The sequence below is a fragment of the Pimephales promelas genome, chromosome 6, assembly GCF_988280905.1.
Source record: "Pimephales promelas chromosome 6, fPimPro1.hap1.1, whole genome shotgun sequence".
NCBI classification, from domain to species: domain Eukaryota; kingdom Metazoa; phylum Chordata; class Actinopteri; order Cypriniformes; family Leuciscidae; genus Pimephales; species Pimephales promelas.
This window is the reverse complement of record NC_142774.1, coordinates 14342470-14368957: the sequence shown is the minus strand read 5'-3', so window position 1 is coordinate 14368957 and position 26488 is coordinate 14342470. Positions and strand designations below refer to the sequence as shown.

At 37.3% G+C, this 26488-nt stretch overlaps 1 protein-coding gene across 2 annotated transcripts in view; it reads left to right on the top strand.

Annotated features, from left to right (window-relative positions):
• The window catches only part of galntl6 (polypeptide N-acetylgalactosaminyltransferase like 6), a 251525-nt gene that overhangs the window by 36734 nt on the left and 188303 nt on the right, over window positions 1-26488 (top strand). For both annotated transcript variants that reach the window (XM_039691143.2, XM_039691148.2), the window contains 3 exons: window positions 8176-8284; window positions 19433-19571; window positions 23025-23191. In XM_039691143.2, the coding sequence (XP_039547077.2) occupies window positions 8176-8284; window positions 19433-19571; window positions 23025-23191 (415 nt within the window). The remainder of the gene's footprint in view (window positions 1-8175; window positions 8285-19432; window positions 19572-23024; window positions 23192-26488) is intronic.

The window sequence follows — 26488 nt, the reverse complement described above, 5'->3', positions numbered from 1 at the left end:
AAGGTTAAGGTCTGTTTTATTTATGTTTTTGAAAAAAGTTTCTTATGCTCACTCAGACTGCATTTATTTGATCAAAACTGTAGGCTACAGTAAAACAGTTATATTGTGCAATATTATACAATTTAATTTAACTGTTTTCTGTTTTGTTATGTTTTAAAATGTAACGTATTCCTATGATGACAAAGCTTGTGCGTGAGAAAAATTTCATATCAACAAGTTGAAACAAAAGTTTTTTTTGTGGAAACCATGAAACAATTTTTTTTCAAAAGTTATTTAATGGAAATCTTTTATGAAATTATAAATGCATTTATAGAATGGGTGCTCCGATCAGGATTTTTGGGGCCTCTCACCGATCCCCAATTACTGAAAGCTGTCTCACCTGATACCGATCACCGATTACAGGGTCTATTCGAAGATTTCTATTTATCATGCAGCATTAGTTATTAAACTATATTAAACAACAATGTACATTAAGTATTACATTTAAGAGAAGACAATGCATGATGAATTGACACCTCTGAATTTATTTGCAAGCAACATGTCCAGCATATTAACTTAGCAGCTTGGTTATTGGGAGCAGCTTAGGGCTTAACATATAACTTTACTGTAGAATATAAAATAAAATAAATAAAAGACAGAACAACTGAGTCTTTAAATTCGGCTTTAGACTTAAACTAAAAACAGCAACAAAAAGGCGATAGCCATCAGGCATCGGTTTTTCTAATACACTTAAAAGGACCACAGGTAAGTGCACAACTTCCACATAGGCTATCTATAACTTTGCTTTTTTGGGGAAGCTTAGTCAGATTTTGTGGGCATTTAGAGAGGAAGAGAAAGGTAGATAAAGAGAGAAGAGGGATAGAGATTATTAAATTTATTTCTCTCAATTTCTTTCTTCTTCTTCTTTTTTTTTTTTTTTTTGCAAGAACCCTTGCAAAATTATTTTAAACAGATTAAGAAAGGCACCACTACTGGTCACATCTATATGGTTAGATTGATTTGTTTAGATCCAGTGAAGTCTGTCCCACCATGTACCTACTGTAATATAAATAAATAAAACATCTGTAGTTAACTAGCAGAGCATTCATTTAGTTTGCTATTAAGAAATCTAGCACTAAATGTGTTTTTAAACTCAAGCTGCGTGCTCGTTGCCACAGCGATTATCAGTGGATACAGTGTTCTCTGTGCCCCGCACAGTCTTAACTCGGCTACAATTTATCGCTTCAATCTATCGCCGTTGCGGACTCTATTCATTCTGGTGAAATCGTAAAATAAAACACAAACTTGTCCCTGCTTGATTTAGGCTGTAACCACTGATGAACATATTCAGTTTTGATGAATATATATATACTGTATATACAACGCGTTCTCATCCCAAAGCGCCATATAGGACGCTTTTGCAAAAGCGTAAATATCCAACGCACATGGCACCCTTTAACGTCTAATGAGACGCTTCGGTTAATGGTTAAGTTTAGGTATGGTGTAGGGTAAGGGTTAGACCACTAGGGGGCGCCTTCTGCCCAAATATATCTGCATCTCATTTCACGTTAAAGGGTGCCATGTGCGTTGGATATTTACGCTTTTGCAAAATCGTCTTATATGGCGCTTTGGGATGAGAACGGGCTCGTATATACGAGTGCGGATTAGAATCCGTAACCTTGAAAACGCTTGTCAAAAGATCTCCCACTAGGCCATTTAATAACTCAAACGTAATTTGCGGATCGATGGATATATTTACGGGTTGAGCAAAGAGGCTGCACAGTTTGACAAGCGGCCGTGGCATGGTACACACATTGCAGATTGCTAATGAATTGTCTTTTTCACACACCTTGTAGAATTGCCAGACCGGTGAAGCCATTTTTATCATGGTGTAAAAAAATAATCTCGCGAGTTTTGCCTTATCTGATCGGGTTTTATGGATCGGCTTTTATAGAGATCGCCGATCACACATCCTCATGCAATTATCAGCCGATTGTGATCGGTGACTGATCAATCGGAGAACCCTTAATTTATAGTAATGATCAGTTTACACTAAGTTTTTTTTTTTTTTAATCATACTCCAAACTTTAGAATGGTGTTAAGGAAGAACACTTATACAGTACATCATTACTGAAGCTCTTGCTTTTATCATTCAGCCTGTTCATGACCCTTTTATGACTAGAACTGTTGTCAGATTCGACACAGATTTCCAATATTGCCATCATCTCTGTGTGCATCATTGTCATGGGGCTTATTTATTTCACAGGTGCTCGAGATGTGTTCTCTGATCTTCAGCACCAGACACAGGTCAAATGATGTGGTTGATCAGAACACAATGGTTCCTGCTCTGTCGGATGTGTGTGTGTGTGTTTTTTTTTTTTTTTCCTGCATCGTTTGAACTCATCACGGGTCGTACGGTCGCAGTCGGCTCTATGTTCCGTTTGTGATGTGAAGAAATGCTCTGATGTGCAGATGTCCTCATTAACTGCACCTACTGTAGATCCCGTATTCTCAGATAATGATGTATCCTGCAGTGGACATCCAATGTTATTAGGTCGATAGTTCTTCTTCCTTTTGTTACTATTGTTCTCATCCCTTAGAAACAACCTTGGAGAACTGAAATCTCAATGCATAGAACATGTTACTTTGACTCTGTTGATGATACTTGGACTCATGTCTTGAGTGTATGTGATGTTTAGATACGTGCACTTCTGACCTCAACACCTATACGCATTCGCTCACACATGTCAGCCAGATTGATCGAATAGCTCCTGACAGCTTCACAGAAGGCTAATTCAAAACGTCCTTGTCCTCGCAGTAGCGCCTGTTTATGGAACCTTGATTAGTTCAGTCTCACCTTTGCTGACACCCACAGTAGGCCATTCAGAGAAGGATTCTATTTAACAAACAAAGCGTAGCACCAGCAATCACAATGCCAGCATAGGAGCCGCGGCTGACAGACAGGACTTAGGACATTGAAAACCAGCTCTGAGGGGGAAGCTGTGAAAAAGAGCTCTGGCAATTGAGATTTTGGACAGCACTGCTAAACGATATAATTAGATAGTGGGGCCGGGAGTCTATAAAACATCTGCTTTCTTATCTGTAGAAAAAAAAAAATTGAAATGGCGATGAGAAAAGGGAGGGGGAAAACAGCAGAGAATCACAGCGAGAACAAGCCCGCCAAATGTGAGGTTGAAAGAAAGGCCCAAACCTCAATTAAGAGTATATCCAGTCTACAGTTGCTTTCCTACTGATCTCATTGTTTTGTAGTCCATTCTGTTTCTCCTTCAGATAGGGCTGGGCGATATGTCAAAACATATTATCACAATATTTGTTTTCCATGTCAGTCGGTATTGATTTATCACTATACTTTTATCATTAATGGGGAAGGAAATGTATTCCACATATTTGTTATACCTTGTTATAAAACTGCTAGTTCCAATCCTGGATTCTTATTTTGATTCATATTCATGATAAAACACGCAACGCTTCTATTTATCACTGCACAACACTGCAGTTCCTATGTTGTTTTTATTTGAGATTTCATTCATATTGGAACTTTGTTGGTGTTCATGGCCAGGGACTATTTTTTTTTCTTCTAGCAGAAAGAAGGCTTATGTGTTGATTTTACTTCATGAAAGTTGCACTAATATATACATATACACACACACACACACACAAAATGTCTCCACTTGCCTCGGCGGTCCCCTGATGGTGAGTGTGTAACGACACCAAAGTCCCCTCTTAGATGGGTAATATATATATATATATATATATATATATATATATATATATATATATATATATATATATATACATATATATATTGTGTGTTAACCGTTTTATAAAAGTGTTATACGTAACAGCTGAATGGGTTTTGCGTAGTGCCTAACAACGCCCTTTACTTAAGCTGTTACTTATTCACAACACAGCACGGTCTCTCGTACCTTATTGCTTACAAAATGAATGTAAATAACTTGTTTGATGTAAATCAAATCTCCACAGAGTAAGTTACCTTTTAATTTAGGGCCCCATGAATCCATTTTATTTTCCTAAATTCCATTATTTATTTATTTTTATTTTTTATTTTTCATTTTTTTTATCAAATGTCTCATATTATTTGTGTCTAAATTAATTAATTAAATTTAAGTATTACATTTTAGTATACAATAATACTATTTCTGTCATAATTTCTTCAAGTTAAACCAGACGTGTTTATTTTGATGTGTGAAGATCTTTTAGTTTCAATTTCAGTATTTGATGGTAGTTTTTTTTTTTTTTTCTCAAATGAGATGGTAAGGGACTTTTCCCTTACAATGGCGTAACTCACTGCTTCATTACCATAGTATGATGCGTCATTGAATAAATCAACTTGCTAGTCACGACTGTTTCCTGAAACCATTTTGCAAACATGTCGCAAAGTGGTCGTTCAACCCTGTGACATCACGCACGTGGTGGAGTAATAACTAATTTTAATGAAACAGTTTGAGATCGAATTTAAAGCGCAGTCTCATCCCAAGACGTCTTGGGACGTCTTTTGACCATACGTCAACATCCGCCTTTTTAGGATACCCTTAAACGTCGGTTAGATGACGTTATCGGATCCTAACCCTACCCCAGACCTAAACCTACCCCGTCACCTAACTAACGTTAAAGGTAAAGCATCAGTTGTATGACGGCCCGGGATCGTCATCTAACCGACGTTTAAGGGCACCCTATAGGTGGATGTTGACGTATGGTCAAAAGACGTCCCAAGACGTCAGTTATATGACGTCTTGGGATGAGACTGTGTTAGAATTAACACTAAAACTATTTCTCTTTTTATTTATTTTTTTTCTTCTTCTGGAAACACTGACTTTTTGAACTATGCTGATAATGTATGCTGGAACTTGCAAACAGGAAAATCGGCAACTGCATTGGAAACTATTTATTTATTTATTTATTTATTTATTTTGCATTTGCAGTTTATCACGACTGTATCTATTTTTACATCCCACCCCGCACCCGCGACCATTAAATAGACATACTAGGTATTGTAATGTAAATGAAAAGAGCCTTTTCCTATTTCAGCCTGAAAGTGTTTGGAAACATTGTCCTTTAAACTGGCAACAACAGACTATTATGAATACTATTATGAACCATAAATAAGGTCATTTTAATAAGATAATTAGATTAGATTTTTTTTTTAAAAGTGTCAGAGCGTGTGCTTGAGGTTGATTCTGTTAGGGTGAGGACGGGGCCTTGATTTTGCAGCTTTACTTCCTGCTCACAACTGTGAATGTCTGGTCCCGAAATCGCTACTGCGCAGACTCAAGTTCCAAGATGTCAGCACCATATCGGGATACTGGCTGCTTCAGTTCTGACCAATAGAAGAGAGCGAAGGGGCATCATCCATCTTTTTTTACAGCCTATGGTCCCAACCTGGGGTGCGTTTCCCGTACAACAACGTAGTTCACTGTTTCACTACCATAGTACGATGCATCGTTGGAGAAATCAACTAGCTAGTCACGACTGTTTCCCGAAACCCATACAATATAGAAACGATGCCTCTAACCACAGGTTGAGAGCTGTCGTTCAAACCACACAACTTTGCGATGCTGTTTGCGAATGTCCGTTGGAACGATGGTTTCGGGAAACACCGACTCTTTAAACTATGCAGATAACGACGGAACTTGCAACCAAAGTTGGCTAACGATGCTTTCGGGAAACGCACCCCTGCCCCGCAAATAAAATGACAATTTATTTCCTACCCCAGACATGTTAGGACCCAGACATACCTAATACGTGGCTGCTGCCAAGTAGAAGGAGCTTTCCTTGCCATTAATGCTTGGAAAATACGGCTACGTCTTCTTCGATTAAAAATAATGGCTAGTGTGCTGCCTACAATATATGTAAACCTACCAATATCCATTGCTATGATTTTTTTGAATGACTTATCGCAAGAGAAAAAAAATACATTTTAATATCGGTTAATAAAAATGCAGTCATTTTGTAATGTTTTTTTATTGACATTTAGAAAATATCACAAAAGTTATGCGCAATCTAGGAAACGCAGCTACTATTTTGGAACACAGGAAGAACTTCGAAAACATTAGATTGCTGTGCTGTTTTCTAAATCCGTCCGTTGTCTTTCTATGTTTTTTTAATGTCTAGTTCTTGAGAACAAACAACTTCATACAGCTCAAGATGTACGCCATCATAAATGAAGAATGTAACTGACAACTCGTTTTGAAAGGGTGAGTTATATGGACAAATAAGTAGCTGTGGACTTAGCAAAGCGAAACTGAGGCATTCAGCTTTTCTTGGGTTTTATATATTTTCTTGACTGTGAATTGTAGTTCTTTTCAAAAACCAACTTGAACCAATTTGTTCCATCACTTCCAGTAATCATGCAGTTAAACGTGCCCTTCAAAGAAACGTATGTGTGATTTCATTACAATTATGTGACTAAATGATGACTTCGGTGATAAAATATATATATATATATATATATATATATATATATATATATATATATATATATATATATATAATTGGTATATATAATTGGTTAATCTGCAGGGTTTTTTTTTTTTTTTTTTTTTTTTTGCAATGCACTTTTTTCGCCACTTTCCACCTAGCAGACCACAATCTGATCTATGCAGCTGTTTATGCTGGTTTGATTTAACTTTTACAATGGAAAAACCTCAAGGGCTGAGGGTGTCATTTGTGACAAGGCCTACATGTAAATGACTTACAGCAAACTTAAGTCAACCATCACATTAATAACCTAGGCAAGCTCCACCTGTGTTCCGCCACAAAGTCTTGGCATCAGAAGCCTCTGTATTCCTATGGGTGAGTGATATCCAACATTGCTGCCAGCAGTTCTCTTTTTGCGATTGTCAAGTTGATGTCACATTCTTCTAGGGAAATTCCCCTCTGCCAAGCTTGAATGTGCTTGCATTATTATTTTTTCTGTTTCTCAGAAACTCTCTAAGGCCTTAATAAAGCAATGCTTTTGTTTTTAAATTATTCACAAACCATAGAAAAAAAAAAGCCATAGAAATCCTCAGAGCTGCTTCTGGAATCCAAGCACCTGCCTCCCATAATCCACTTTGCTAAGTAGCACTCTAAATCATTTCCTTAAAAATCTCTGTGTCTTTTTCACCAGATTAATTTTCAGTGAATAGCCTCTGTCATTTCCAATTTGCTCACCTGAAGCATTTCCGTGGTGAAGCTTGCACAAAATACAAAGCACTAAAAGGCATGACTTATTCTGGATGTATGTTTGAAGCATGGCAACCTGAATCCTTCTCTCAGAGCTTTCATCAAAACCATTCCTGCTATGTCCACTGCATTAGCACCCACCACCAGTGAAAAGAGCTGTTATCAGGGGTCTATCTGTGAGAATGGATAAATTGTAGATCAAATGGAGCCTCTTAAACCTTCTAGAGTTCCACTTTTTACATCCTGCAAATACCCAGTGCCAAAATAGAAGAGGTGTCAGAAACACAGAGGAGCGCATAGTTGCACTTAAACAGATGCTGTCCACTCCACACCTCTTACCGTTCTGTGTGATCATTTTGAGATGCTTTTTTATTCCCAAAATTAGAAAAAATCACCAAATTTTGACATGCTGTTCTGGCATGATGGAATTGATGGTTTACACCATTTCTGCTTTCCCGGATTTGAAAAATCCCAGACTGAGGTCCAACCAGGATGGCAAATACTTGCGTGTGTTTACTAAAATGATTATGTGTTCTAAAGGAGTATCTAAAGGAGAAATGTACTTTTGGCTAAAATGTTATGTGTAATGTTTATGGATCAGATTGGAAAGCTTTCTGTTTGTTGCTGGCTACAGTGATTTCAGCCAATTGAATGTGTGTTCAAACAACTTTTTTTAAAAATTTTTTTTAAAATTTTGATCATTGCATTATACTGTAGGACAAATTAGGCCTAAATAATTTACCTTGGAGAGTTCTTGAAAATGTTTCATTTTGAAGTTAAATTACCTCTTATAATGATGTTGTTGTTGTTTTTCGTTGAATTTTTTTAACTTATTTGAGATCTAACTTTAACCAGATCTTTTGAGATGCATTTTGTGTGGAAGTGTCCAAAAAAAATTAAAATAATAAATAAAAATAATAATAAAAAAAAAAAAACTTTTTATCTGAATACAATTATATTTCAATTTAAAATGTTTCTCTTTCTCCACAGGGCTTCCCACTGGGCTTAAATGATGGTCACATTTATACCTGGACAGATGGTTTGAGAAGAAGAGACTGGCATGACAATGAGAGCATCAGGAAAGACGAACAACGTGTCGGTATGTACGCTAAATCCTTGAATATTTCAGATTAGACCTTTTCTTTCTTATGATTGATTGTTCCTTTCAAAGCATATGCAAACCTCACATTATCACAGCATAAATGACATCAACCGGACTAAAGGGGGATGATTTGATGATGATGACGTTTTCTTTATGGCTTTCATTTAGGGTAAGACATTATTTTAGAATCCCTGCCAAGCTGTCTCTGTAAATCAACTGGTTGCCCCTGTGGCTAAAGAGACTTTATTGATCCATCGGAATTTATGGCTGGTTAATAATGTAAGGGTGTCTTTTTGCTGTGTTAAATTTTAGCTGCATTATGTCCTCAGCAGTTAGGGATATAAATGGCTGCCAAGGTGCTTACTTTGGTGTTTTTTTATTTTTTATTTATCCAGTGATTTTCGTACGTTTTTTAAGGATGACCCAAGGTACTCGATAGGATATGGTTTTTGGCTAAGCACAATTTACCCAGTCTCAGACTTGTTTACAGTTTCAATAGTATAAATCAGTCAATAATTGACATGGATAGTTATTATTGGTATTGTGCCTGGCGTAACACCAGACTCATATGCATGTGTCCATGTTTGAATGTGATGTAGGAATCTGATAAAAGTCTTATGAATTACATTTTAATATAATAATAATGTGTTACATTTATATTGCGCTTTTCTGGGTTCTCAAATCGTTTTACATATGGAAGGAGGAATCTCCTCAACCACCACCAATTTGCTTTTGCTCCTTACATACCCTCTATTTTCCAAGTGCCTGCATTTCCTTTTGGGTGAATGCACTTTGACATAGCAGTCCTTTTAAATTAGAAATAATTTTTAACTGCAGACAAATAAAAATACTCTTAAATCCCCAATTCTAAATGCAAGTGCTCAGGTTAAAGTTATTTGTCTGCAGATTAATATGTATAAAAAGAGGTCCCCAGAAAGAGGCTTTTTTTTATAGCCCTTTGGAATAGAAAAAAGTCACTGTATTAGGCAGGGAGATTTGTCAGATTAGAGGGAGGATGGCTTTCCTGGCGCCTGTTGGCAGGACCATGTCCTTCTGCATATGGCCCACTCTGCCCAACTGTTCTGTGTTGACCCTCCACGTTAGAGCGTGATGCACTTCTATCAGAGGGCTTTCAGTGCACACCATCTGTTGTGACTAAGCTTATGATTGCATCATCAGTTATACAAATCCACCCTCTAATTTTTCATGAATCTAGTTCATTGGAGATGGTTGTACATGAATGCCAGAGAAGAGTAAAGGATCTTCCCTGATCAATTTGGACATGGACAACAAATTACAATGCTACTGTAGTATCAGTGAGGATCTGTGTATTAAAGCTGCCAACTCCAAACTTGATCTATTTATTTATTTATTTAAATTACTGCTGAAACATATAGTACATGTAGGTTGCAAGGTGGAGCTGCCGTGGATCTATAACTTGTTGGTCCAGCACATTCCACAGATGCTCAGCTAGATTTAGATCTGGGTATTAGATCTAAATCTTTATCGTGTTCCTCAAACCATTCCCGAACAATGTGTGCAGTGTGGCAGGGTGCATTATCCTGCTGAAAGAGGCCAAATCCACCAGGGAACACCAAGGGTGCACCTGGTCTGCAACAATGTACTGTATGTGGCACATGTCAAATTCACTTCCACATAAATGGTCAGACCCATGATGTACCGCCAGAACATTCCCTCAGAACAGCATCACACTCCCTCCACCGGTTGTTGTTGTTGTCCCACAGTGCATCTTGGTGCCATCGCTTCCCCACGTAAAAGGTGTACACGTACACAGCTGTCCACATGATGTAAAACAAAATGGGACTCATCAGACCTAACAAACTTCTTCCGCTGCTCCAAGGTCCAGTTCCTATATGGTATGCCCTTTGGTGCTTTTGATGGTGGATAGGGATTATCATAGTTACACTGATTGGTCTGAGGCTGTATCATTAACATTTTGTGTGCATTGTACCACAGTAGACCTTCTTTTTATTTAGACCAGATGACATAGCCTTCATTGCCCTCATGCATTGATAAGTCTTGGCCACACAACAATCTGTCACTAGTTTGTGGTTTGACCCTTCTCAGACCACTTTAGGTACATTTTCCCCACTGTTGAGATACTCTGACCCAGTCGCTTTGCCATAACAAAATCGGCCCTTGTCAAACATATATTATAAGTGCGCTAAATTATTTTACACTTTGAAGAAGCAACATACAGGGAAATCTACATCTAACAGACAATTCACAATGACAGTGACGTTCAATAATAAGTGTGTAGATCCTGGTGTTTAAAATTGTTATATACATCTCATTGTGAAATTTGCAAGTAGACGTAGAACAGAGGTCTAGCTAATCCAATACAGATAAAGAATTTATCAGATAAAATGCTGATTATGCAATTACACTAGCTGAAAAAAATAATAATAATATTTTGCTTCTGTTATGCACACTGCCTGTCAGTGATCAAACTCAAAAATGCTGAAGCTTTGCCCCACAAGTTCTGATAACAATAATAAACACTGCATGGAGCTGTTGTACAACGCTTTTAAGAGGCAAACACATGTACACACTGAGAGCTTGTGCGTAGGAGTATTAAAATCTGTAATTTTGCATTATGATTTAAATGTTCTGTTTAACTCTGTTATCATGCCAGAAAATGCCAGAAGAGTGGGTGTGAGGTTATTGTAATTATTCACGTCACAGTGAGATGACTTTGTGCTGAACTGCACAAAGAGATACATTAAATGAAAGTTTGCATATGGAAAGTTTATATGCAGTATGTAACGAGTTGTGGTCAAAATATATATGCATTGCCTATCCTTTTGATCTTTCATAAAAAAAAATAATAATAATAAAAAACTTAAAAAAATGAACTTTTCATTGAAGTAAAATAATCGAAAGTGGGAGGTAAATCACATTATGAAATAACGTCTCGGGTTAGGCATGTAACCATAGTTCCCTGAGAATAGGGAATGAGACGCAGCTTCCTCTAGGGGTCGCTATGGGGAATGCCTCCAGCCTGACAGGTGTCTGAAGCATGAGTCTAAAGATGACAATGAACTTGACATTGGCAGGCAGCAGCCTATGACATCACTAGGTGAGTTATACACTCACCTACAAAGGGCATTAGTGCAAACCGTTATCCACTTCTTGTCTGAAGGACACATGTGCAGGAATACCGAAAGTATGGCATAGGAATGCAGTGTCTCGTTCCCTATTCTCAGAGAAACATAGTTACATGCGTAACATGAGACTTTCCCTTTCTAAAGGGAACTTGTGCTGCGTCCCCTAAGGATCGCTATGGGGAACGGAATACCCGAATTTAAAGCCGTAGAGGTGACGGCTGTTCGGCTGTTTCATAAGCCAATGAGAGCCTCAACTATCCATTGCTCATTATCTGTTTAGATGCAGGGCACCCTCTCTTGAGTGACCCAAAGCAGACAAATAACTGCTCAGACTTAAGTCAAAGGGCAGCTCTGTGAACGTAGGCATTCAATGCCCGAACTGGACATTACAGATTAAATTGTTCCTGATCTGGGGTATTAAAAGGTGGGATAATAGGCCTGCAACCCCAACATTAGCTGGGACCTTAGGAATATAACCCGGATTCCGGGTAAAGAAATGCTTTCACCATAACTGGTGCAAATTCCAGGTATGAATGAGCAACCGACAGGGCATGCAAATCTCCAATTCTCTTCATAGAAGAAAGAGCAAGGAGAAATAAAGTTTTCAAAGTGAGGATTTTTCTGAAACCTCTTCAATGGGCTCGAAGGGAGCCAATGCCAGATCCCCAAGTACAATGGGCAAATCTCAAGCCAGTGCTCTAGAGTGCAGTGCAGGTCTCAACCTCAATGTACCATGGAGAAAACGAGTAATCAGAGGATCTCTCCCGAGGAGTGTGGAAGGCCGATGTAGCCGTCAAATACCTTTAAGGTAGAAGGAGATAATCCAGCAGAGAAACGGTCTTGCAAGAAATCAAGAACTGTACCAACAGGGCAGTTAACAGGATCTCGGTGATGTTCACCACACCAGGTGGAAAATAATTTCCATTTCAATACATATAGTTTTCTCGTGGAAGGAGCTCTGGATTGGAGAATAGTCTCAACGACCTCAGTCGAGAGACCGGATTCTATGAGCCGGGACCCCTCAGAGGCCGAGCCCACAGTATCCAAAACTCCAAATGAGGGTGAACTCCCGGGAAATGTGTACCCACACCCACACCTAATACATCATATCCAGTCCAAGCAGACTGGATATGAGCAGACACTTTAGTTTGACCAAAGTTCTTCCTAAGAAGCTCCACCACGTCGGGGTGAAGTCTCCAATCCCTGGGCCTCAACAGGATATCTGCTCTGATAAACGTGACCATCAGTGTGTTCGGCGTTCGCCATTCGCCGAGCGACCACTCATGATCACCCCCAACTTGTGAGGGAAGCATCCGTCTATAGCACTATGCATCGACAAGAAGCCCTCAACACTGGGCCTGGGCGAGGAACCAAGGTTCTTCCACATGTCTGAGGCACATAGGCATACTGTAGGTATACGCGTGACCTTGATCATGCAAAAACGTATTTCCCCTCGGAGAAAACCCCTTGGTCCTGAGCATGTACTGAAGTAATTATGAATATATTTTAAAATGTATTTTATTCTGGAAAAATATAGCAAAGTTTGAACTTTAAAAAAATAAATAAATAAAAAGATAATTGTGACTTTTATCTCACAATTCTTCCTTTTTCCCCTCTAAATGGGCTCTATGCACGGCATTATTTCCGGTGAAGGATTAAGGATGCTCGATAACTTCCGCCGATCATAGAGTCCAATGCAATACCGAGAATTTATATTGAATTTTATACTCCATGGTTATACTAAAGAAACGTTAGTCACAAAAACAGATAAAACATACACCCCTCGTTGTGTTTATGCTTCTTTTTAAAATTATATTAAATAAACATAACTATATATAAAATTACATCTAAACGTATGTACGTTTCGTTTCAAAGACGGGAGGACAGTATAATATTGAAGACTCTGCCATAATCCCGTTTTCTCCGGTTTTCCTCCGCTTTAATCTACACAACCGGAAATGAACGAGCATCCTTACGTCAAATGCGGAACTTATGCGTGCATATAGCCCATTGTGGTTTGCATCTCACAATTCAGACTTCTTTTTTCACATTTGTGATTTATATTTCGCAATTCTGACTTTTTTTATATAAAGTCACAGTTGTGTGTTACGTCAGAATTGTGTGATATAAAGTCACAGTTGTGAGTTATAAAGTTAAAATTGAGAGATATTAACTTCATTTTATAAACTTGGGAGATATGAATAGGGGAAAAAAGTCAGAATTGTGCGGAAAAAAAAGGTTTGTATGTATTTATTTTTTTATTTTCCATGGCAGAAACGTTTTTTTTTCCAATCAATTACACTGATGACAAATGAAAAAGCCTAAGTGCTATGCTTTTTTAATTTTTTTATTAATTTATTTTATTTATTCTTAAGTGTCTCTATCCAACTTATTTTTAGCATAAAAGCGGACATGGCCATTTGTATGTGAATGTGTCTGGTCACCAGTGTCGTCTGCCTCCAGTTATTTTAAGCTGTACCGAACAGCTAGTTATGCTATAGCATACTTATTTCATAGTATACTTGATATTGCAAACTAGTAATTATTTCCATATTATTTTTAATGTACTGTTATTGTCCTAATTATAAACACTATGTATTGCAAATAGTTGTTCAAATAGTTAAGGTTTACTACATTTTGTTATTCTTCTAGTTATTTACTTATAGTGCCTAATGAATCAGAAGTCACACATTCACAGAAAATAGCTTACTTCCCTGTTGCGTATGAAGGTGGGTACTTAGATGATTGAGAGCTGTTTTGGTTATGCTAGATGTCCATATCCATTTGGCATTTAAACATTTGGGAGAGGATAAAATGATGGTTAATGATTCAGGCAAGCAGCTGTTCTCAGGATAATATTAGTGGCACTGTTCAGTCAATTACTTACTCAGGACATTAAAAAAAACATTCAAAGTAGAATCATTTCTGATGAAAAAGTGCTGTAGCCTACTTTGCATGTGCTTTTTTCATGTTTCATCAAAGGATACATGTCATCTCAAAACTTCAGACTGGATTTTAGCACTTTAAAGAGTTGACAAAGAAACATTCAGGTGCACAGACATGTATCCAGACATTTTTTTTTTATTATTCAAATTGCTTTATTACTCAATTGCTACATTATATTTCTCTGCAATGAGGTGGTAACATCACTGTTTTTGAAATTTTTCAATTTACACACTCCTCTCTCTCTCTCTCTCTCTCTCTCTCTCTCTCTCTCTCTCTCTCTCCCTCTCTCTCTCTCTCTCTCTCTCTCTCTCTCTCTCTCTCTCTCTCTCTCTCTCTCTCTCTCTCTCTCTCTTTCACTCTTTCTCTCGATAATTAATTCAAATACATGCTATATTGTATTGGTCCCACTTTATATTAAGTGGATTTGAGTACTATGTTATTACATTGAAATTAATAATTTGAAACAATGGATTTATTGTGTGCATACATGTATTTACATTGTACTCATATTTAAAAAAAATACCTGCATGTAATTTCACCTGCAGTTATTACCCGCCCTTAAAGGGTTAGTTCACCTAAAAAGGAAAATTAATTCATTTCTTACTCGCCCCCATGCTGTACCAACCCCGTAAGACCTTCGTTAAGTCGCAGTTGTGACCTTATTTAAATAGGGAAAACATGGAGGTGTTTGGTTGCTTCTCTGTTTGGATCCTGAATGAACTGGGCTAGATAAGTGCAATCAAAGTGTCTCGCGCACCAGAGCGATTGAGTGCACGCACTGAGACGAGAGAGGTATGTATCAGTTAAGGGAATAACAATTTAATATGAAAAAAGGGTGGAGTATCCATACTCATACCACCACACCTGACCCTAATCTCAAACCTCAATAGCAGCAAAAGTGTTTTGCAATACAACATCCTCACAGTAAGTACACTTAAAGCCACTTAATATAAAGTGGGACCATTTTATTAATTCAGATAAATAAATATATTCAAATAATCTTACTGCACTACTGTGTCTGATTTAAAGCATGGCAGAATGCTCTAACAGGATGTAGCTGACAAAAATGACCATAATTTATTACCCTTGTGGTCAAATATTTGGGCTGCTGACATCAATAACATCTTTCTTGTTAATGGTCACAAATGACCATGGTATAAGCAAGATAATTCATGGCTATCTCTGCATTATAGGGTCATGAACTGGATTATTTCATAATGTTTCTTGGGGTGCCCTTATAATGTTACTGTGATTTTTACATCAAAATTTTTCATAATTTAGAAATAAAAGGCATTTTCCTACCCTGATTTTAGCCTCTGATTTGAATGCTCTGTTTGAAGGGGCGTGTCTTCTGTAAGACTTCAGAGTAAATGCCCACTGCTATGATTGGCTAACATCTTTACATATGAAATTAGTATTAGCATTACATGTGAAACTCTCTCTCTTTAAATATTTTACTACGTTTTTACTATTACAGCTATCGAGATTAAAACATTGTTTTTAAATAATTTAGATCTATTCCCATCACATGAAAGGTTGCAGTGATGAGGGTTGAGCAGATGACAGACAGTCTGTTGATCACGTGAATGAAAATATCTTATCATTGAAATACAATTTCTGCACTCTCACAAATGCTTTCACCAAGTAACAATGCAAACAATGCATGATGTAAATACAGTAAGAGCTTCATTGATTTCATAACAAGTGTCCGGATAAACTCGCACTTTGTGATTGACAGCTTAAGTGATTGGAAAGAGATCCTTCTTGGATCACTTTCTGTATTTTATTCACAGTTTAAATAAGATTATTTTCATCCTACTAAGATAAACGATGTGAAGTTGATTTTTTTAGTCACTGGCTTGATTTACTGATGCATAAACCGTATTGAACGATTTTAACCTCTTAAGACCTAATGTCCACATACATGGACATCACATTTTTGGTTGCATGCAGCATAATACTTATAGGAGAACTCTGGTGCGTAATGAACCTTTGGTCTTATAAAACATTGGTACCTTGTCGACCATTCTCTGAGATTTGTTTTCATAATAATCAAATGTATAGAGTTTATCTCTAAAAAACTGTTTAGCGTATAATGCTAGTACTGGGGGCATTTAATAAGTAAAAAGAGATTTTGCTAGTTTAATACCACTAACAAGGCTCAAAATTGCCCCACACTAACACAGTAACATAATGAGGGTCTCTGCATGCAAAACGAAGCATTGAGAACTTTGTAAGTGTACAGACTGTTTAATAAGAAGATATTTTACAAAGACAGTCCACTTCGTGTATACACAGCAGGAGAAAACAGTCTCGACAAGTCAAACCACGAATGCTGTACATACTGTTCAGAAGTTGGACTGGTCGAAGTGGACTTTATGAAGTATCGTCTTAATAAACGGTCTGTACACTTACAAACTTCTCAATGCTTCGTTTTGCATGTAGGGACCCTCATTATGTCACTGTGTTAGTGTGAGGCCTTGTTAGTGTTATTAACTAGAGATTTCTTTTTACTTATTAAATGCCCCATATACTAGTGTTATATGCTAAACAGTTTTTAGAGATTAAACTATTTACATTCGATTATCATGAAAACAAATCTCAGAGAACGGTTAACAAGGTACCAAGTTTTATTAGACCAAATGTTCATTACACTGCCATCCTGTGGCATCAGAGAAAAAAATAAAATAAAATAAAAAACATAAATAATTTAAAGGAAAACAGGTCACATGTCACGCAGCCACCTAGGCCAAAACGTTCACAAGGTAAAAAAATAAATAAATAAATAATAATTAATAACATTTCATTCTTGACTCTTGTTAAGTTATGCATAATAGTGTTGTATGATTAAAATGGCATGCACTTTTGACAAACTTTTGTAAAAAAATAAAGATTTACTATGCTGCTAAAGTTGATGTCCACATTTTTGGACAATGGGACCTAACTTTGTTGAAACTATATAAGATGTTAGCAAAAAAAAAAAAAAAAAAGAAAGAAAATTTGTAGTTGCATTGAGCTTCGTGACGCACACTGGGTTACTCACTCGAGCACATACACATATCTCTCTCTCTTGCTCACTCGTTCGCGATCACACACACACTCTTACTCACTCCATTCAGAGCTCAGAGCTCCATGCTACTCAGACCTGGGAGGGTGGCCCGTACTGGGCCAGAGTCAGATTCGCCCGCCACCCCTGGAGCTCCATCTGGAGCAAAGACAGTCCTAAAAAAAACAGACCTTCGGGATTTTGTAGAGAAGGTGGAGCAGGAAACGAATCAAGCTAAAATGCTCATGGCGGGTTCGACTCTGGAGTCAAGCTTTTAAAAATGACAGTTTTTGAAAGTCCAAAAAGTTGCGGTGGTCTCAAAGCTCCAGGGCCTTCAAGGCATTAACCCGAGCCTGAGAGAGTACAATCTGGTTGGTCTCCACCATGGAGGAGCTCTGAAAATAATAAAACCTCAGGAAAAGATGGGCTGATTTTTCTGAAAAGAGCATCCCAGTCATGGCGCACCTCTCCTGGGCACGAATAAAGCCCCTGGTTGGTTCAGGGGCAACAACAGTCTTTCACACCGGTTAAGTGTGATCCATTGTTCTCACATATAAAAAGAACATTCCTAGTTTGGAAAAAACAGACAGTTTTGGAGTGTTACAAAAAAGGAAGCAAAATTAAAAAAAAAAAAAAAAATGGATGTTTTTTTTTTTTTTTTTTTTGGATATTATATATTATTATGGATATTATATATTTTTTTTATTATTATATTTATTTTGTTTTTCCATATCAATGTTATTGAAGTTATACATGCAAGAATAACAAAACATTTCCAGGCACAGTGCTGAGGCTGTAAATAAAATATGCATTTTTTAAACTTTGTTACACAATGGTGTCTTTATTTTATTTATTTTTATTTTTTATTTTTTTGGTGTCTGTGAATATAGACCCAGCGTCCACATATGTGGCCATATTTTTGTTTACAAAAAGTGCTTCATGTTCAAAGATAGTATCTGGTTATATCTATTGGTCCCTCCTAACCCCAAAAAGCTAGAAGAAATCTAAAATGCATGCCAAACCAATACTCGGGTCTTAGGAGGATTTTAAGTAATAGTATCTCTCTGAACTTGATTACACATCAGAAATCACTGATCACAGATCAGGCATTGGAATAAATATGGTTACTTATATTTTTGTGGCGTTGCTGGCAGATCCATAACGTAAAAGTCTGTTTGCAAAGCCTGCTTCGAAACTGTCACAATGCACAGTCCAGTGAGCAGAGCTAAAAACTCAGTGATGTAGACGTAGGCATTGCTCTTCTGCAAAGCGGTATTTCGCTGCCCTGTGATTTCACAAATCTCCACTTTTGAGATTCTGACGTTTTCTGGCCGTGGTTTCAATAAAAGCAGTTTTTGGATTTGAGTTTTGGAAACTCACAGGGTATTTTTATAGTATAAAGAAGGCTTAACTTTCAAAAGATCTTTGAAAATTAATTTAATTCTCAGTTCATGTCCTCTTTGATTTGAAATCACTCTGTATATACATACACACACTTTTTTGTTCCTCGTCACAGTTCTAAAAATTCTGCTCTTCTTTCTCACTTTAGTAGTAGTTGATTCATCCATTTGGCCAAGACTACAAGTTATAAAAACTAATTTATGGCTGTAGTTTCTAGACTTTTTTTGTAAGGAAAAGAGTAGCACATGGTGGTGAGCAGAGACTTTTTATATAACTTTAATGATAAGTAGGGTTTCCATCAACTCTGACGGGTAGACACAGAGGAAAGTTGCTGAGACCAGAATGTACACTGCAGAGCCAGCAACTCAGTCAGCATGTTAAGTCTTCATACTAGAGTATGTCTGGTCAGCATTCAGCAAAAGGCCAGGCTCATTGGTTAAGCTGCTTCAGCTGTTCAGTCATAAAACTATAATAATGATAATAATAATAATAAACTGTCAGTTCAGTGGCACTTTCTGTCTTTGGAGTGGTGATGTATGCCATTGTTAGAACACACATGCTCACTTTGCCAATGTCCTGGTTGTGTTCAGCATGGTTGCTGATGTCAGACTGCATCTGTTTCAGGAAAAGGGGAACATGGGAAACCATACCCACTCGTAGAGGACGAGTGTGATGACTCAGTATACAAAGAGAACGGCTTCAACATCTACGTCAGCAACAATATTGCTCTGGACCGCTCCCTTCCTGACATCAGACATCCAAAGTAAGTATAGCTGATTCTCACAGCATGTTCACAGTAATCAGCCTCCAGAGATGCACAGCTTGAGCTAGACATCAGTGTTTTAACGATCCATGGCAGGCCATACTTATGCAATGTGTTTAATTAATGATTTTGTCCTAAATGAGGAATTAATTTAATTAGGATTGATTAATATAATGATTTCACGGCTTAGATAATTTTTGTTAGTGTACCTTTTGCTGTAAAAATGCATGAAAACAAGGAAGAGCTGGCATAACCATAAGGTTTTAGCTTATTTACTTATACAATTTGGAGGATAAAGCTTTGAGATTTTACCTCGAGCATCTTTGACCATCAGTAGTCCCTGTCTATTATTGTCACAAACTGCTTTGACACAGTTGAGGATCCACATGTAGTTTTATTAGGGTAATCCACAATCAAGTTCAAAATATAGGTGAGGGGTTAAAACCACGGAGCAAACTATCCAATTAATAACCAGCCAAAAAACACAGGCAATCAGGGAAATCCAGGCAGAAAGTCAAAACCATAACATGGGAAAATCGGAAAGAGTGCACAGAAACGTAATGGCAACACTAATAAGTCCCTCCAGGATTTCACAATTTTTTGTGTGATTTTTGTCATCAAAATGACTGATTTTGTGGTGGTAATTTCCAGAAATTTGTGAAGAAAAAAAATTGTGATTTTTATATTTTATAATTAACATAAACAAGCAGGTGAATTTGCTTACTGTCACTTACTTTAACTTTAATACTTTAATACCTACTACTGTAATGACATGCGCTTCAATCAGTTATTACTATTTGCTTTACGTAAGTACTCGCCAAGATGAATATTTTGAAGTAATTGTAGCTATGTGTATTTTGTTGAAGTGCTATAAAGAGAATTCAATACTCTAACGCTGACAGGCGTTAGGCGCTGAGAGGCGTTCCCCATAGCGTTCTGACGCAGTGTCTCGTTCCCTGTTCTCAGGGAACATAGGTTACAGTCGTAACCTGAGACGTTCTGTATCAGAAGAGCCAAAAAAGAGCAAAAGTATTAGTTTGGTTTCACAGCCCATTCTCACCCCCAAGGCGTCACCTAACTGACGCCTTGAGAAGCATTTTGACCATGATTCAATATCTGACCCTTTAGGTGCCCTTTAGCGTCAGTTAGATGACGCCCTAGGATCGCGTGTAACCCTACCCTTACCCCAGACCTAAACCTACCCGCTCCATTTAACTGACTCTTTTCCTTTAGCGTCAGTTAGATGACGCCGTAGGATCGCACCTAAAGCGTCAAATATTGAATCATGGTCAAAGGTGACGCCTTGGGGGTGAGAATGCGTTTCAGACTTCCAACTAAATGAGCTCCTTGATGGATTGATCGTTAATTGTTCTTAGAAGGCTCTGCACCATTACTTTCCTTTGAATGTCTCCACTGACATGGATTTTCCCTCGCCAACAAATTTCTCTATTACTCATGCACCAAAGAGTCAATGTCTGAAGGAGGACCAATTCGTTACAGGGTTGTCGATAACTAAAATATAATTAATTTTGCCTAAACGGGCTTAAGCATTTGCTACTGGCTTGCCAAGCTTCCAGGCTTTTATAATATGAATGAATATGAAGTCTTTATAACTATATAAGTCTTTTAGTGCCATTACAAGGTTAGATAATTCTCCCTACTCTACATCTGCTTGGAGTTTATCTTTTGCTTTCCTGCTGTTTGCTGTAAAGTTGTGTAAACCCCTTACAAGCACTGCAGACAGTGTTCCGGTGAAAAGCCTGGTGTGGGGCTTTTATTTGCATCCCCTATAAAAGCCTGTGGTGCTCAGTGTGAAACCTGCCAACAGACAGAATGTGAATAACTGTCTCAGTGCGAGAGCCAGCATGCCAGTGTATTCACTTTTAATGCAGGTAACAGTGAAACACACATACTGTATGCTGCTGCAGTGTAAGTGCTAAAAGCAAGCAGAAGGAATTAGACAGATTCCATGTTTTCTGAAGTGGCTGTGAGTGTAAAACACACACACACACACACGCGTGCGTTTTGCAGACAGGTCTTAGATAAAGCCAATATTAGACCTTAGTTCAGTTACATTTAAGTAGCTTTTATAAAGAAAAGAAAATAAAAGAAAAAAAAAACATTACTGGTGTGCATAGGTTAATATATGGAAGTGCTATTTGCTTTCAGGTAAAACAGCTCAAACTGGCATTTTAGTCTGGAAAAAAAATAATCTTTAGGTTTACACACCTTGTCTCTGAAACTAGGGGATAGTCTTTTAAATAAAGCAAAATAAAAGCAAACTACAATACCATTCAAAAGTTTGGGGTCTGAAAGATTTTTTTTTCTATTTTTGATGGCTGCATTGTGAAATATTATTACAGTTTAAAATAACTGTTTTCTATTTAAATATAGCCTATTCTAAAATGTAATTTATTCATGGGAAAAGATGAATTTTCAGTCTTATTACTTATTATTATCAATGTTGAAAACATATCAATGTTGTGAAGCTGAATATTTTGTGGAAAGTCTCATATATATATATATATATATATATATATATATATATATATATATATATATATATATATATACACAGTATATATATATATATATATATATATATCTCCTATGGTGACATGCATTTCTGGCAAAGTTCAAATTCTAAAATATAGTGTTTTATCCAAATAAATTTTCTTTAATACCGATTCAGATCATTTGTGAGAGATACATGTTCCAGTAATACACATGACACTGTCTGGCTATTAGTATGCAAATGGAGCGCCTGTTTCTTCCTGAACTGTATTTCATTTGTAGACTGATCTGACAGGTCAGACAGGGCTGTTTCAGAATGCTGGCTCCTCTCCAGAATGCATTTGTGCACAATGCTGGATCTCTCTGTACTGTATTTTTGTTTTGTGTCATTTTTTTCCCCCACCACCATTGGAAGTGAAATGTTAATAAAACATGCAGCACACTGAGAATGATTATTATATGGAGGTATATGAATTAGGGCCAGCTTGTCAAGTTTGTCAGGGTGCTGAATTAGAGAGACCAGTGTGAGCCATAAAGTGCCACTTCATCTGTCGGTGCCGGCTTTGTTGGAGCTCAATTAGCATGCAGATTTCTGAATGCTTTATGAGAGCGCTGGGACTGAAGGACCTCTCAAAACATTGATTTATGATCTGAGCTCTGTCGCCGTTGCCTACGGCATTGGGGGCAGCCCGCAACCGGTGCTTTTGTTTTCAAATAATGTTTTTACAGTTTGACGAGATCTAGTGCAATAAGCGACACGATTTATATTTCACAGATCATTGTTTCATGAGGCTTACGCGATGTTTGGAGTGTTTCTTAAGTGTCTTACAATATGGGATTATACGTTGATGCCCTGATTAAGCATTTGATGTAAAGCATAAGCAGTTCATATTTGCCTTCCTCGCTCTCAATCTCACTCTCATTCTTTCTTTTCTGTAGCTGTAAGCAGAAGCTGTATCTTGAAAACCTCCCAAACACCAGTATTATCATCCCATTCCATAACGAAGGCTGGTCCTCTCTGCTCAGAACCCTCCACAGCATCACCAACCGCACACCTGACCACCTGATCGCAGAGATCATACTGGTAGACGACTACAGTGACAGAGGTAAACGGAAGAACATTTATTTGTCTCTCAGAGCTGGTTGACCTCAGGGCCATTGCTGGTGGCTTTCTGCATTAGCTACTCAAAGTAAATGTTGAACGAAGCTTTGATAGTACTAGGTCCTTGAGTCCGTCATTTATTGAAGTAGACAGGGCTTTGTCAATGACCATTTGTCGATTGTTACGTTATGATTGGTGTTTTATACATTTGAATGTACTTTTGACCTTGTAGTCTTAAAAGGGTCCAACATTGCATATACATCTTTCACAGGTTTTTTTTTTTTTTTTTTTTTTTTTTTTTTGTCTGTCATATAGTGGTGGACATTATATATTAAATATTTGTTGGACTCCTTTGTCTCAGTAAGACTAATTTAAATGTTAGCATTTCATGTTTTAGTACATTTACAGCACATTTAAACAGGGGTGGTTTCTTCTTTAGGGCAATAGGGTCGACGCACCACCAGAGTGCCAAAGGGACAGGTTTTTTTTCAGTCACATCCACATTTAATCACAGAGTTATGCTAACCATCATTGGCTGTTTTTTCTGCCTCTGTATAGTCCAATCAGCGTCAAGTCACGTTCTGTGGAGTACCGCCTCTGTTTTTGGGCAATTTTACTCTGTTCCCATAGACTACCATACAGATTTTTTTATTATTTATTTTTTTATTTATTTTTTTGTCGAACTGCTGGCACTACAATGGATTCTCTATGGCAGGGATAGGCAACGTCGATCCTGGAGTGCCGCTGTCCTGCAGCGTTTAGCTCCAACCCTGATATAAAATCACCTGCCTTTAGCATTAATAATCCTGAAGACATTGATTAGCTTTATCAGGTGTGTTTGATTAGGGTTGGAGCTTAACTCTGCAGGACAGCGCACTCCAGAATCGGTGTTACCTATTCCTGCTCAATGAGTTCCGGGAGGGCTCGCATCAACGTGCTTTAGTCATCAAATGATATTTGAATGATATTTACTGACATCAAATGATATTCAAATGATTTGAAAATATTCAAATGATACTTACGAGGATATTTTTTTGCCTATAAAACTCTAGCATGCTCTTCACAGACAGTTAAATACATGCTCAGACAGTTAAACAAATACTGTAAATGCTCCTCACAGACACTTAAACAAATTTGTGGGAAAAAAAGAAGGGTTCCAAATGATGCCACACCCGAGGGAAAGATGTAATTTAAGTACTTTTATATCATTTTTACATAAATTACAACCATCCCTCAGGTGTGGCATAATTATTATTATTTTTTTAATTTAATTTTTTTCTAAATGTGTGTTTGTGTGTTTGTTTGTCTGTATTTTGAGCACATTCTGCTCATTGTAATACATTTGGTAGTGGCTTGGAGACACATAGCGCTTGGTTGAGCACTATAGCACCACACACTCCTCCTTTTAGAATAGCATCCCAATACCTTGCACAATAAATCAATAAGAACATCCCACTGCACAATAGCCCTCTGTACTACAAGACATCTCAGCCAATAGCATTCCATCTCCCTGCTGGGCATGCATCATTACTGTAGAGGAATAATGGTGGAGCACAATATTGAGTGTGTACTCCTCTCTATTCCCATTACAATACTCATGTCCAACTGAAATGACCTGCCATTAGACTGAGAGTCATCTTGCACCATTTGATTTTTTGATGATACGCAATGTTTTTCTTAAATAATTACAGCGATTGTTGTTTGTGTCAGCATGCAGCATTTTTGTTTGTGTCAGCAACATAATATAGTGTTTCCTAATTCATGTAAAGCCATCTGCAATGTTTAACATGTGTGTGTCTTTGTGTATACTTTGTGTAAGAGACAAACTCTGCTATGCTAATTAACACAAGCCCATTGGTCAGTTCCCTTTGATGAGTTCATATGAGATGCAGATTCTCTCTCAACATATTTGCAACAGTAACTCTCAAAGCATAGAAAATGTACATTTTCAGGCATTTCATTGCAGTGATTTGAAAGCAGATCCACTGAAAAAGCACTAAATCTCCTGCACATTCGTCAAGTGCCAGTATAAGTCATTTATGGGGTTTAGAGAGTTTAAAAATAATTTTAGCCAGATGCATTGCTTACTCTCTGTAACAAACATTTGTCAGTTTCCTCAGATTTTTAGCAATGAGAGTTAATTCTGCCAGCCAGTATGCAGAAATAATGAATGAGCTTTCCAGTATACTGCAAAAAATGATTTGGTATAGTTAACGTTTCACTCAGACTAAAGATTGACCAATAATGTCCAACTGCATTTGAGAGGAAATAAGCACCTGTCAGTAGAGTCATTGGTCACTCTAAATACACTCTCTCTACACAAACACACAGAAGGTTGTGTGCAGCTAGTGGCCTTTTTGTCTGGACAGTCACTTTTGAAAACATTCAGTACCATCAATCACAGCAGTCAAAAGCGAGAGCGAGATCTAATTAGCATAGACCAGAGGACAGTGCAGAATGACTGACAGAGAGCCACACTTCTGCCACTCATGATCACTGGCTCTAACCAAACCCAGATATGAAGTGGAAATAAAGTGGGCTGAACTTATTCCTCCCATCTCATTGTGTTCTCTTTAATACCACTCATGATATCCATTAGGGCTGGTTGATATAGAAATTTCAGTAGACTTAAACAAAAAAAAAATGTTTCATAATCTCATTATGCATGTACTTTCTAGTCCTTGAACCCTACTAACAGTCTACTATCGATCTACTACGACATCTACTAATGCTCTTATGAGAGTTAGCTGACATAGTTGACAAGTTAATAGTTAGTATGACTAAAGTAAACTGGACCATCAACATGAAATGCCACAATGAGATTTCTGTGAACATTTTAATGCCACTAAAGAATCATTGAATCATAGTTTTGAATTAATTCACTTAGTTTGAGCTGATTTACTGAAATGAGTCAAACTTACTGAATTAAAAAAATGTTCTAAAAATGTTCATGAAATATGTCTCGAAAGAAATATGTCATGAAATATGTCTCCAAAGTCAACTCCATGGTCAGATTTAGATAAGAGACAAAATCCATGGACAAAGCAATGGATGAAGACACAGCAGATCCATCCTGTGAATGTTTCAACCCAACTCACCTTGCCAGATGATTTCAATTTTCTGAATTTTCAGAAATTTTCTTAAATGTTAAATAAATCAACATGGTAAAATAATGAAAATGATTTGATTTTACTTTCAATTGCTTTTACATACTCCAATATATTAACATTAACATTTTTCATAACTCCATTTAGGACGCTTCTGTACACATAAGCACTGTGGCAGTAGTAATGCAATATTT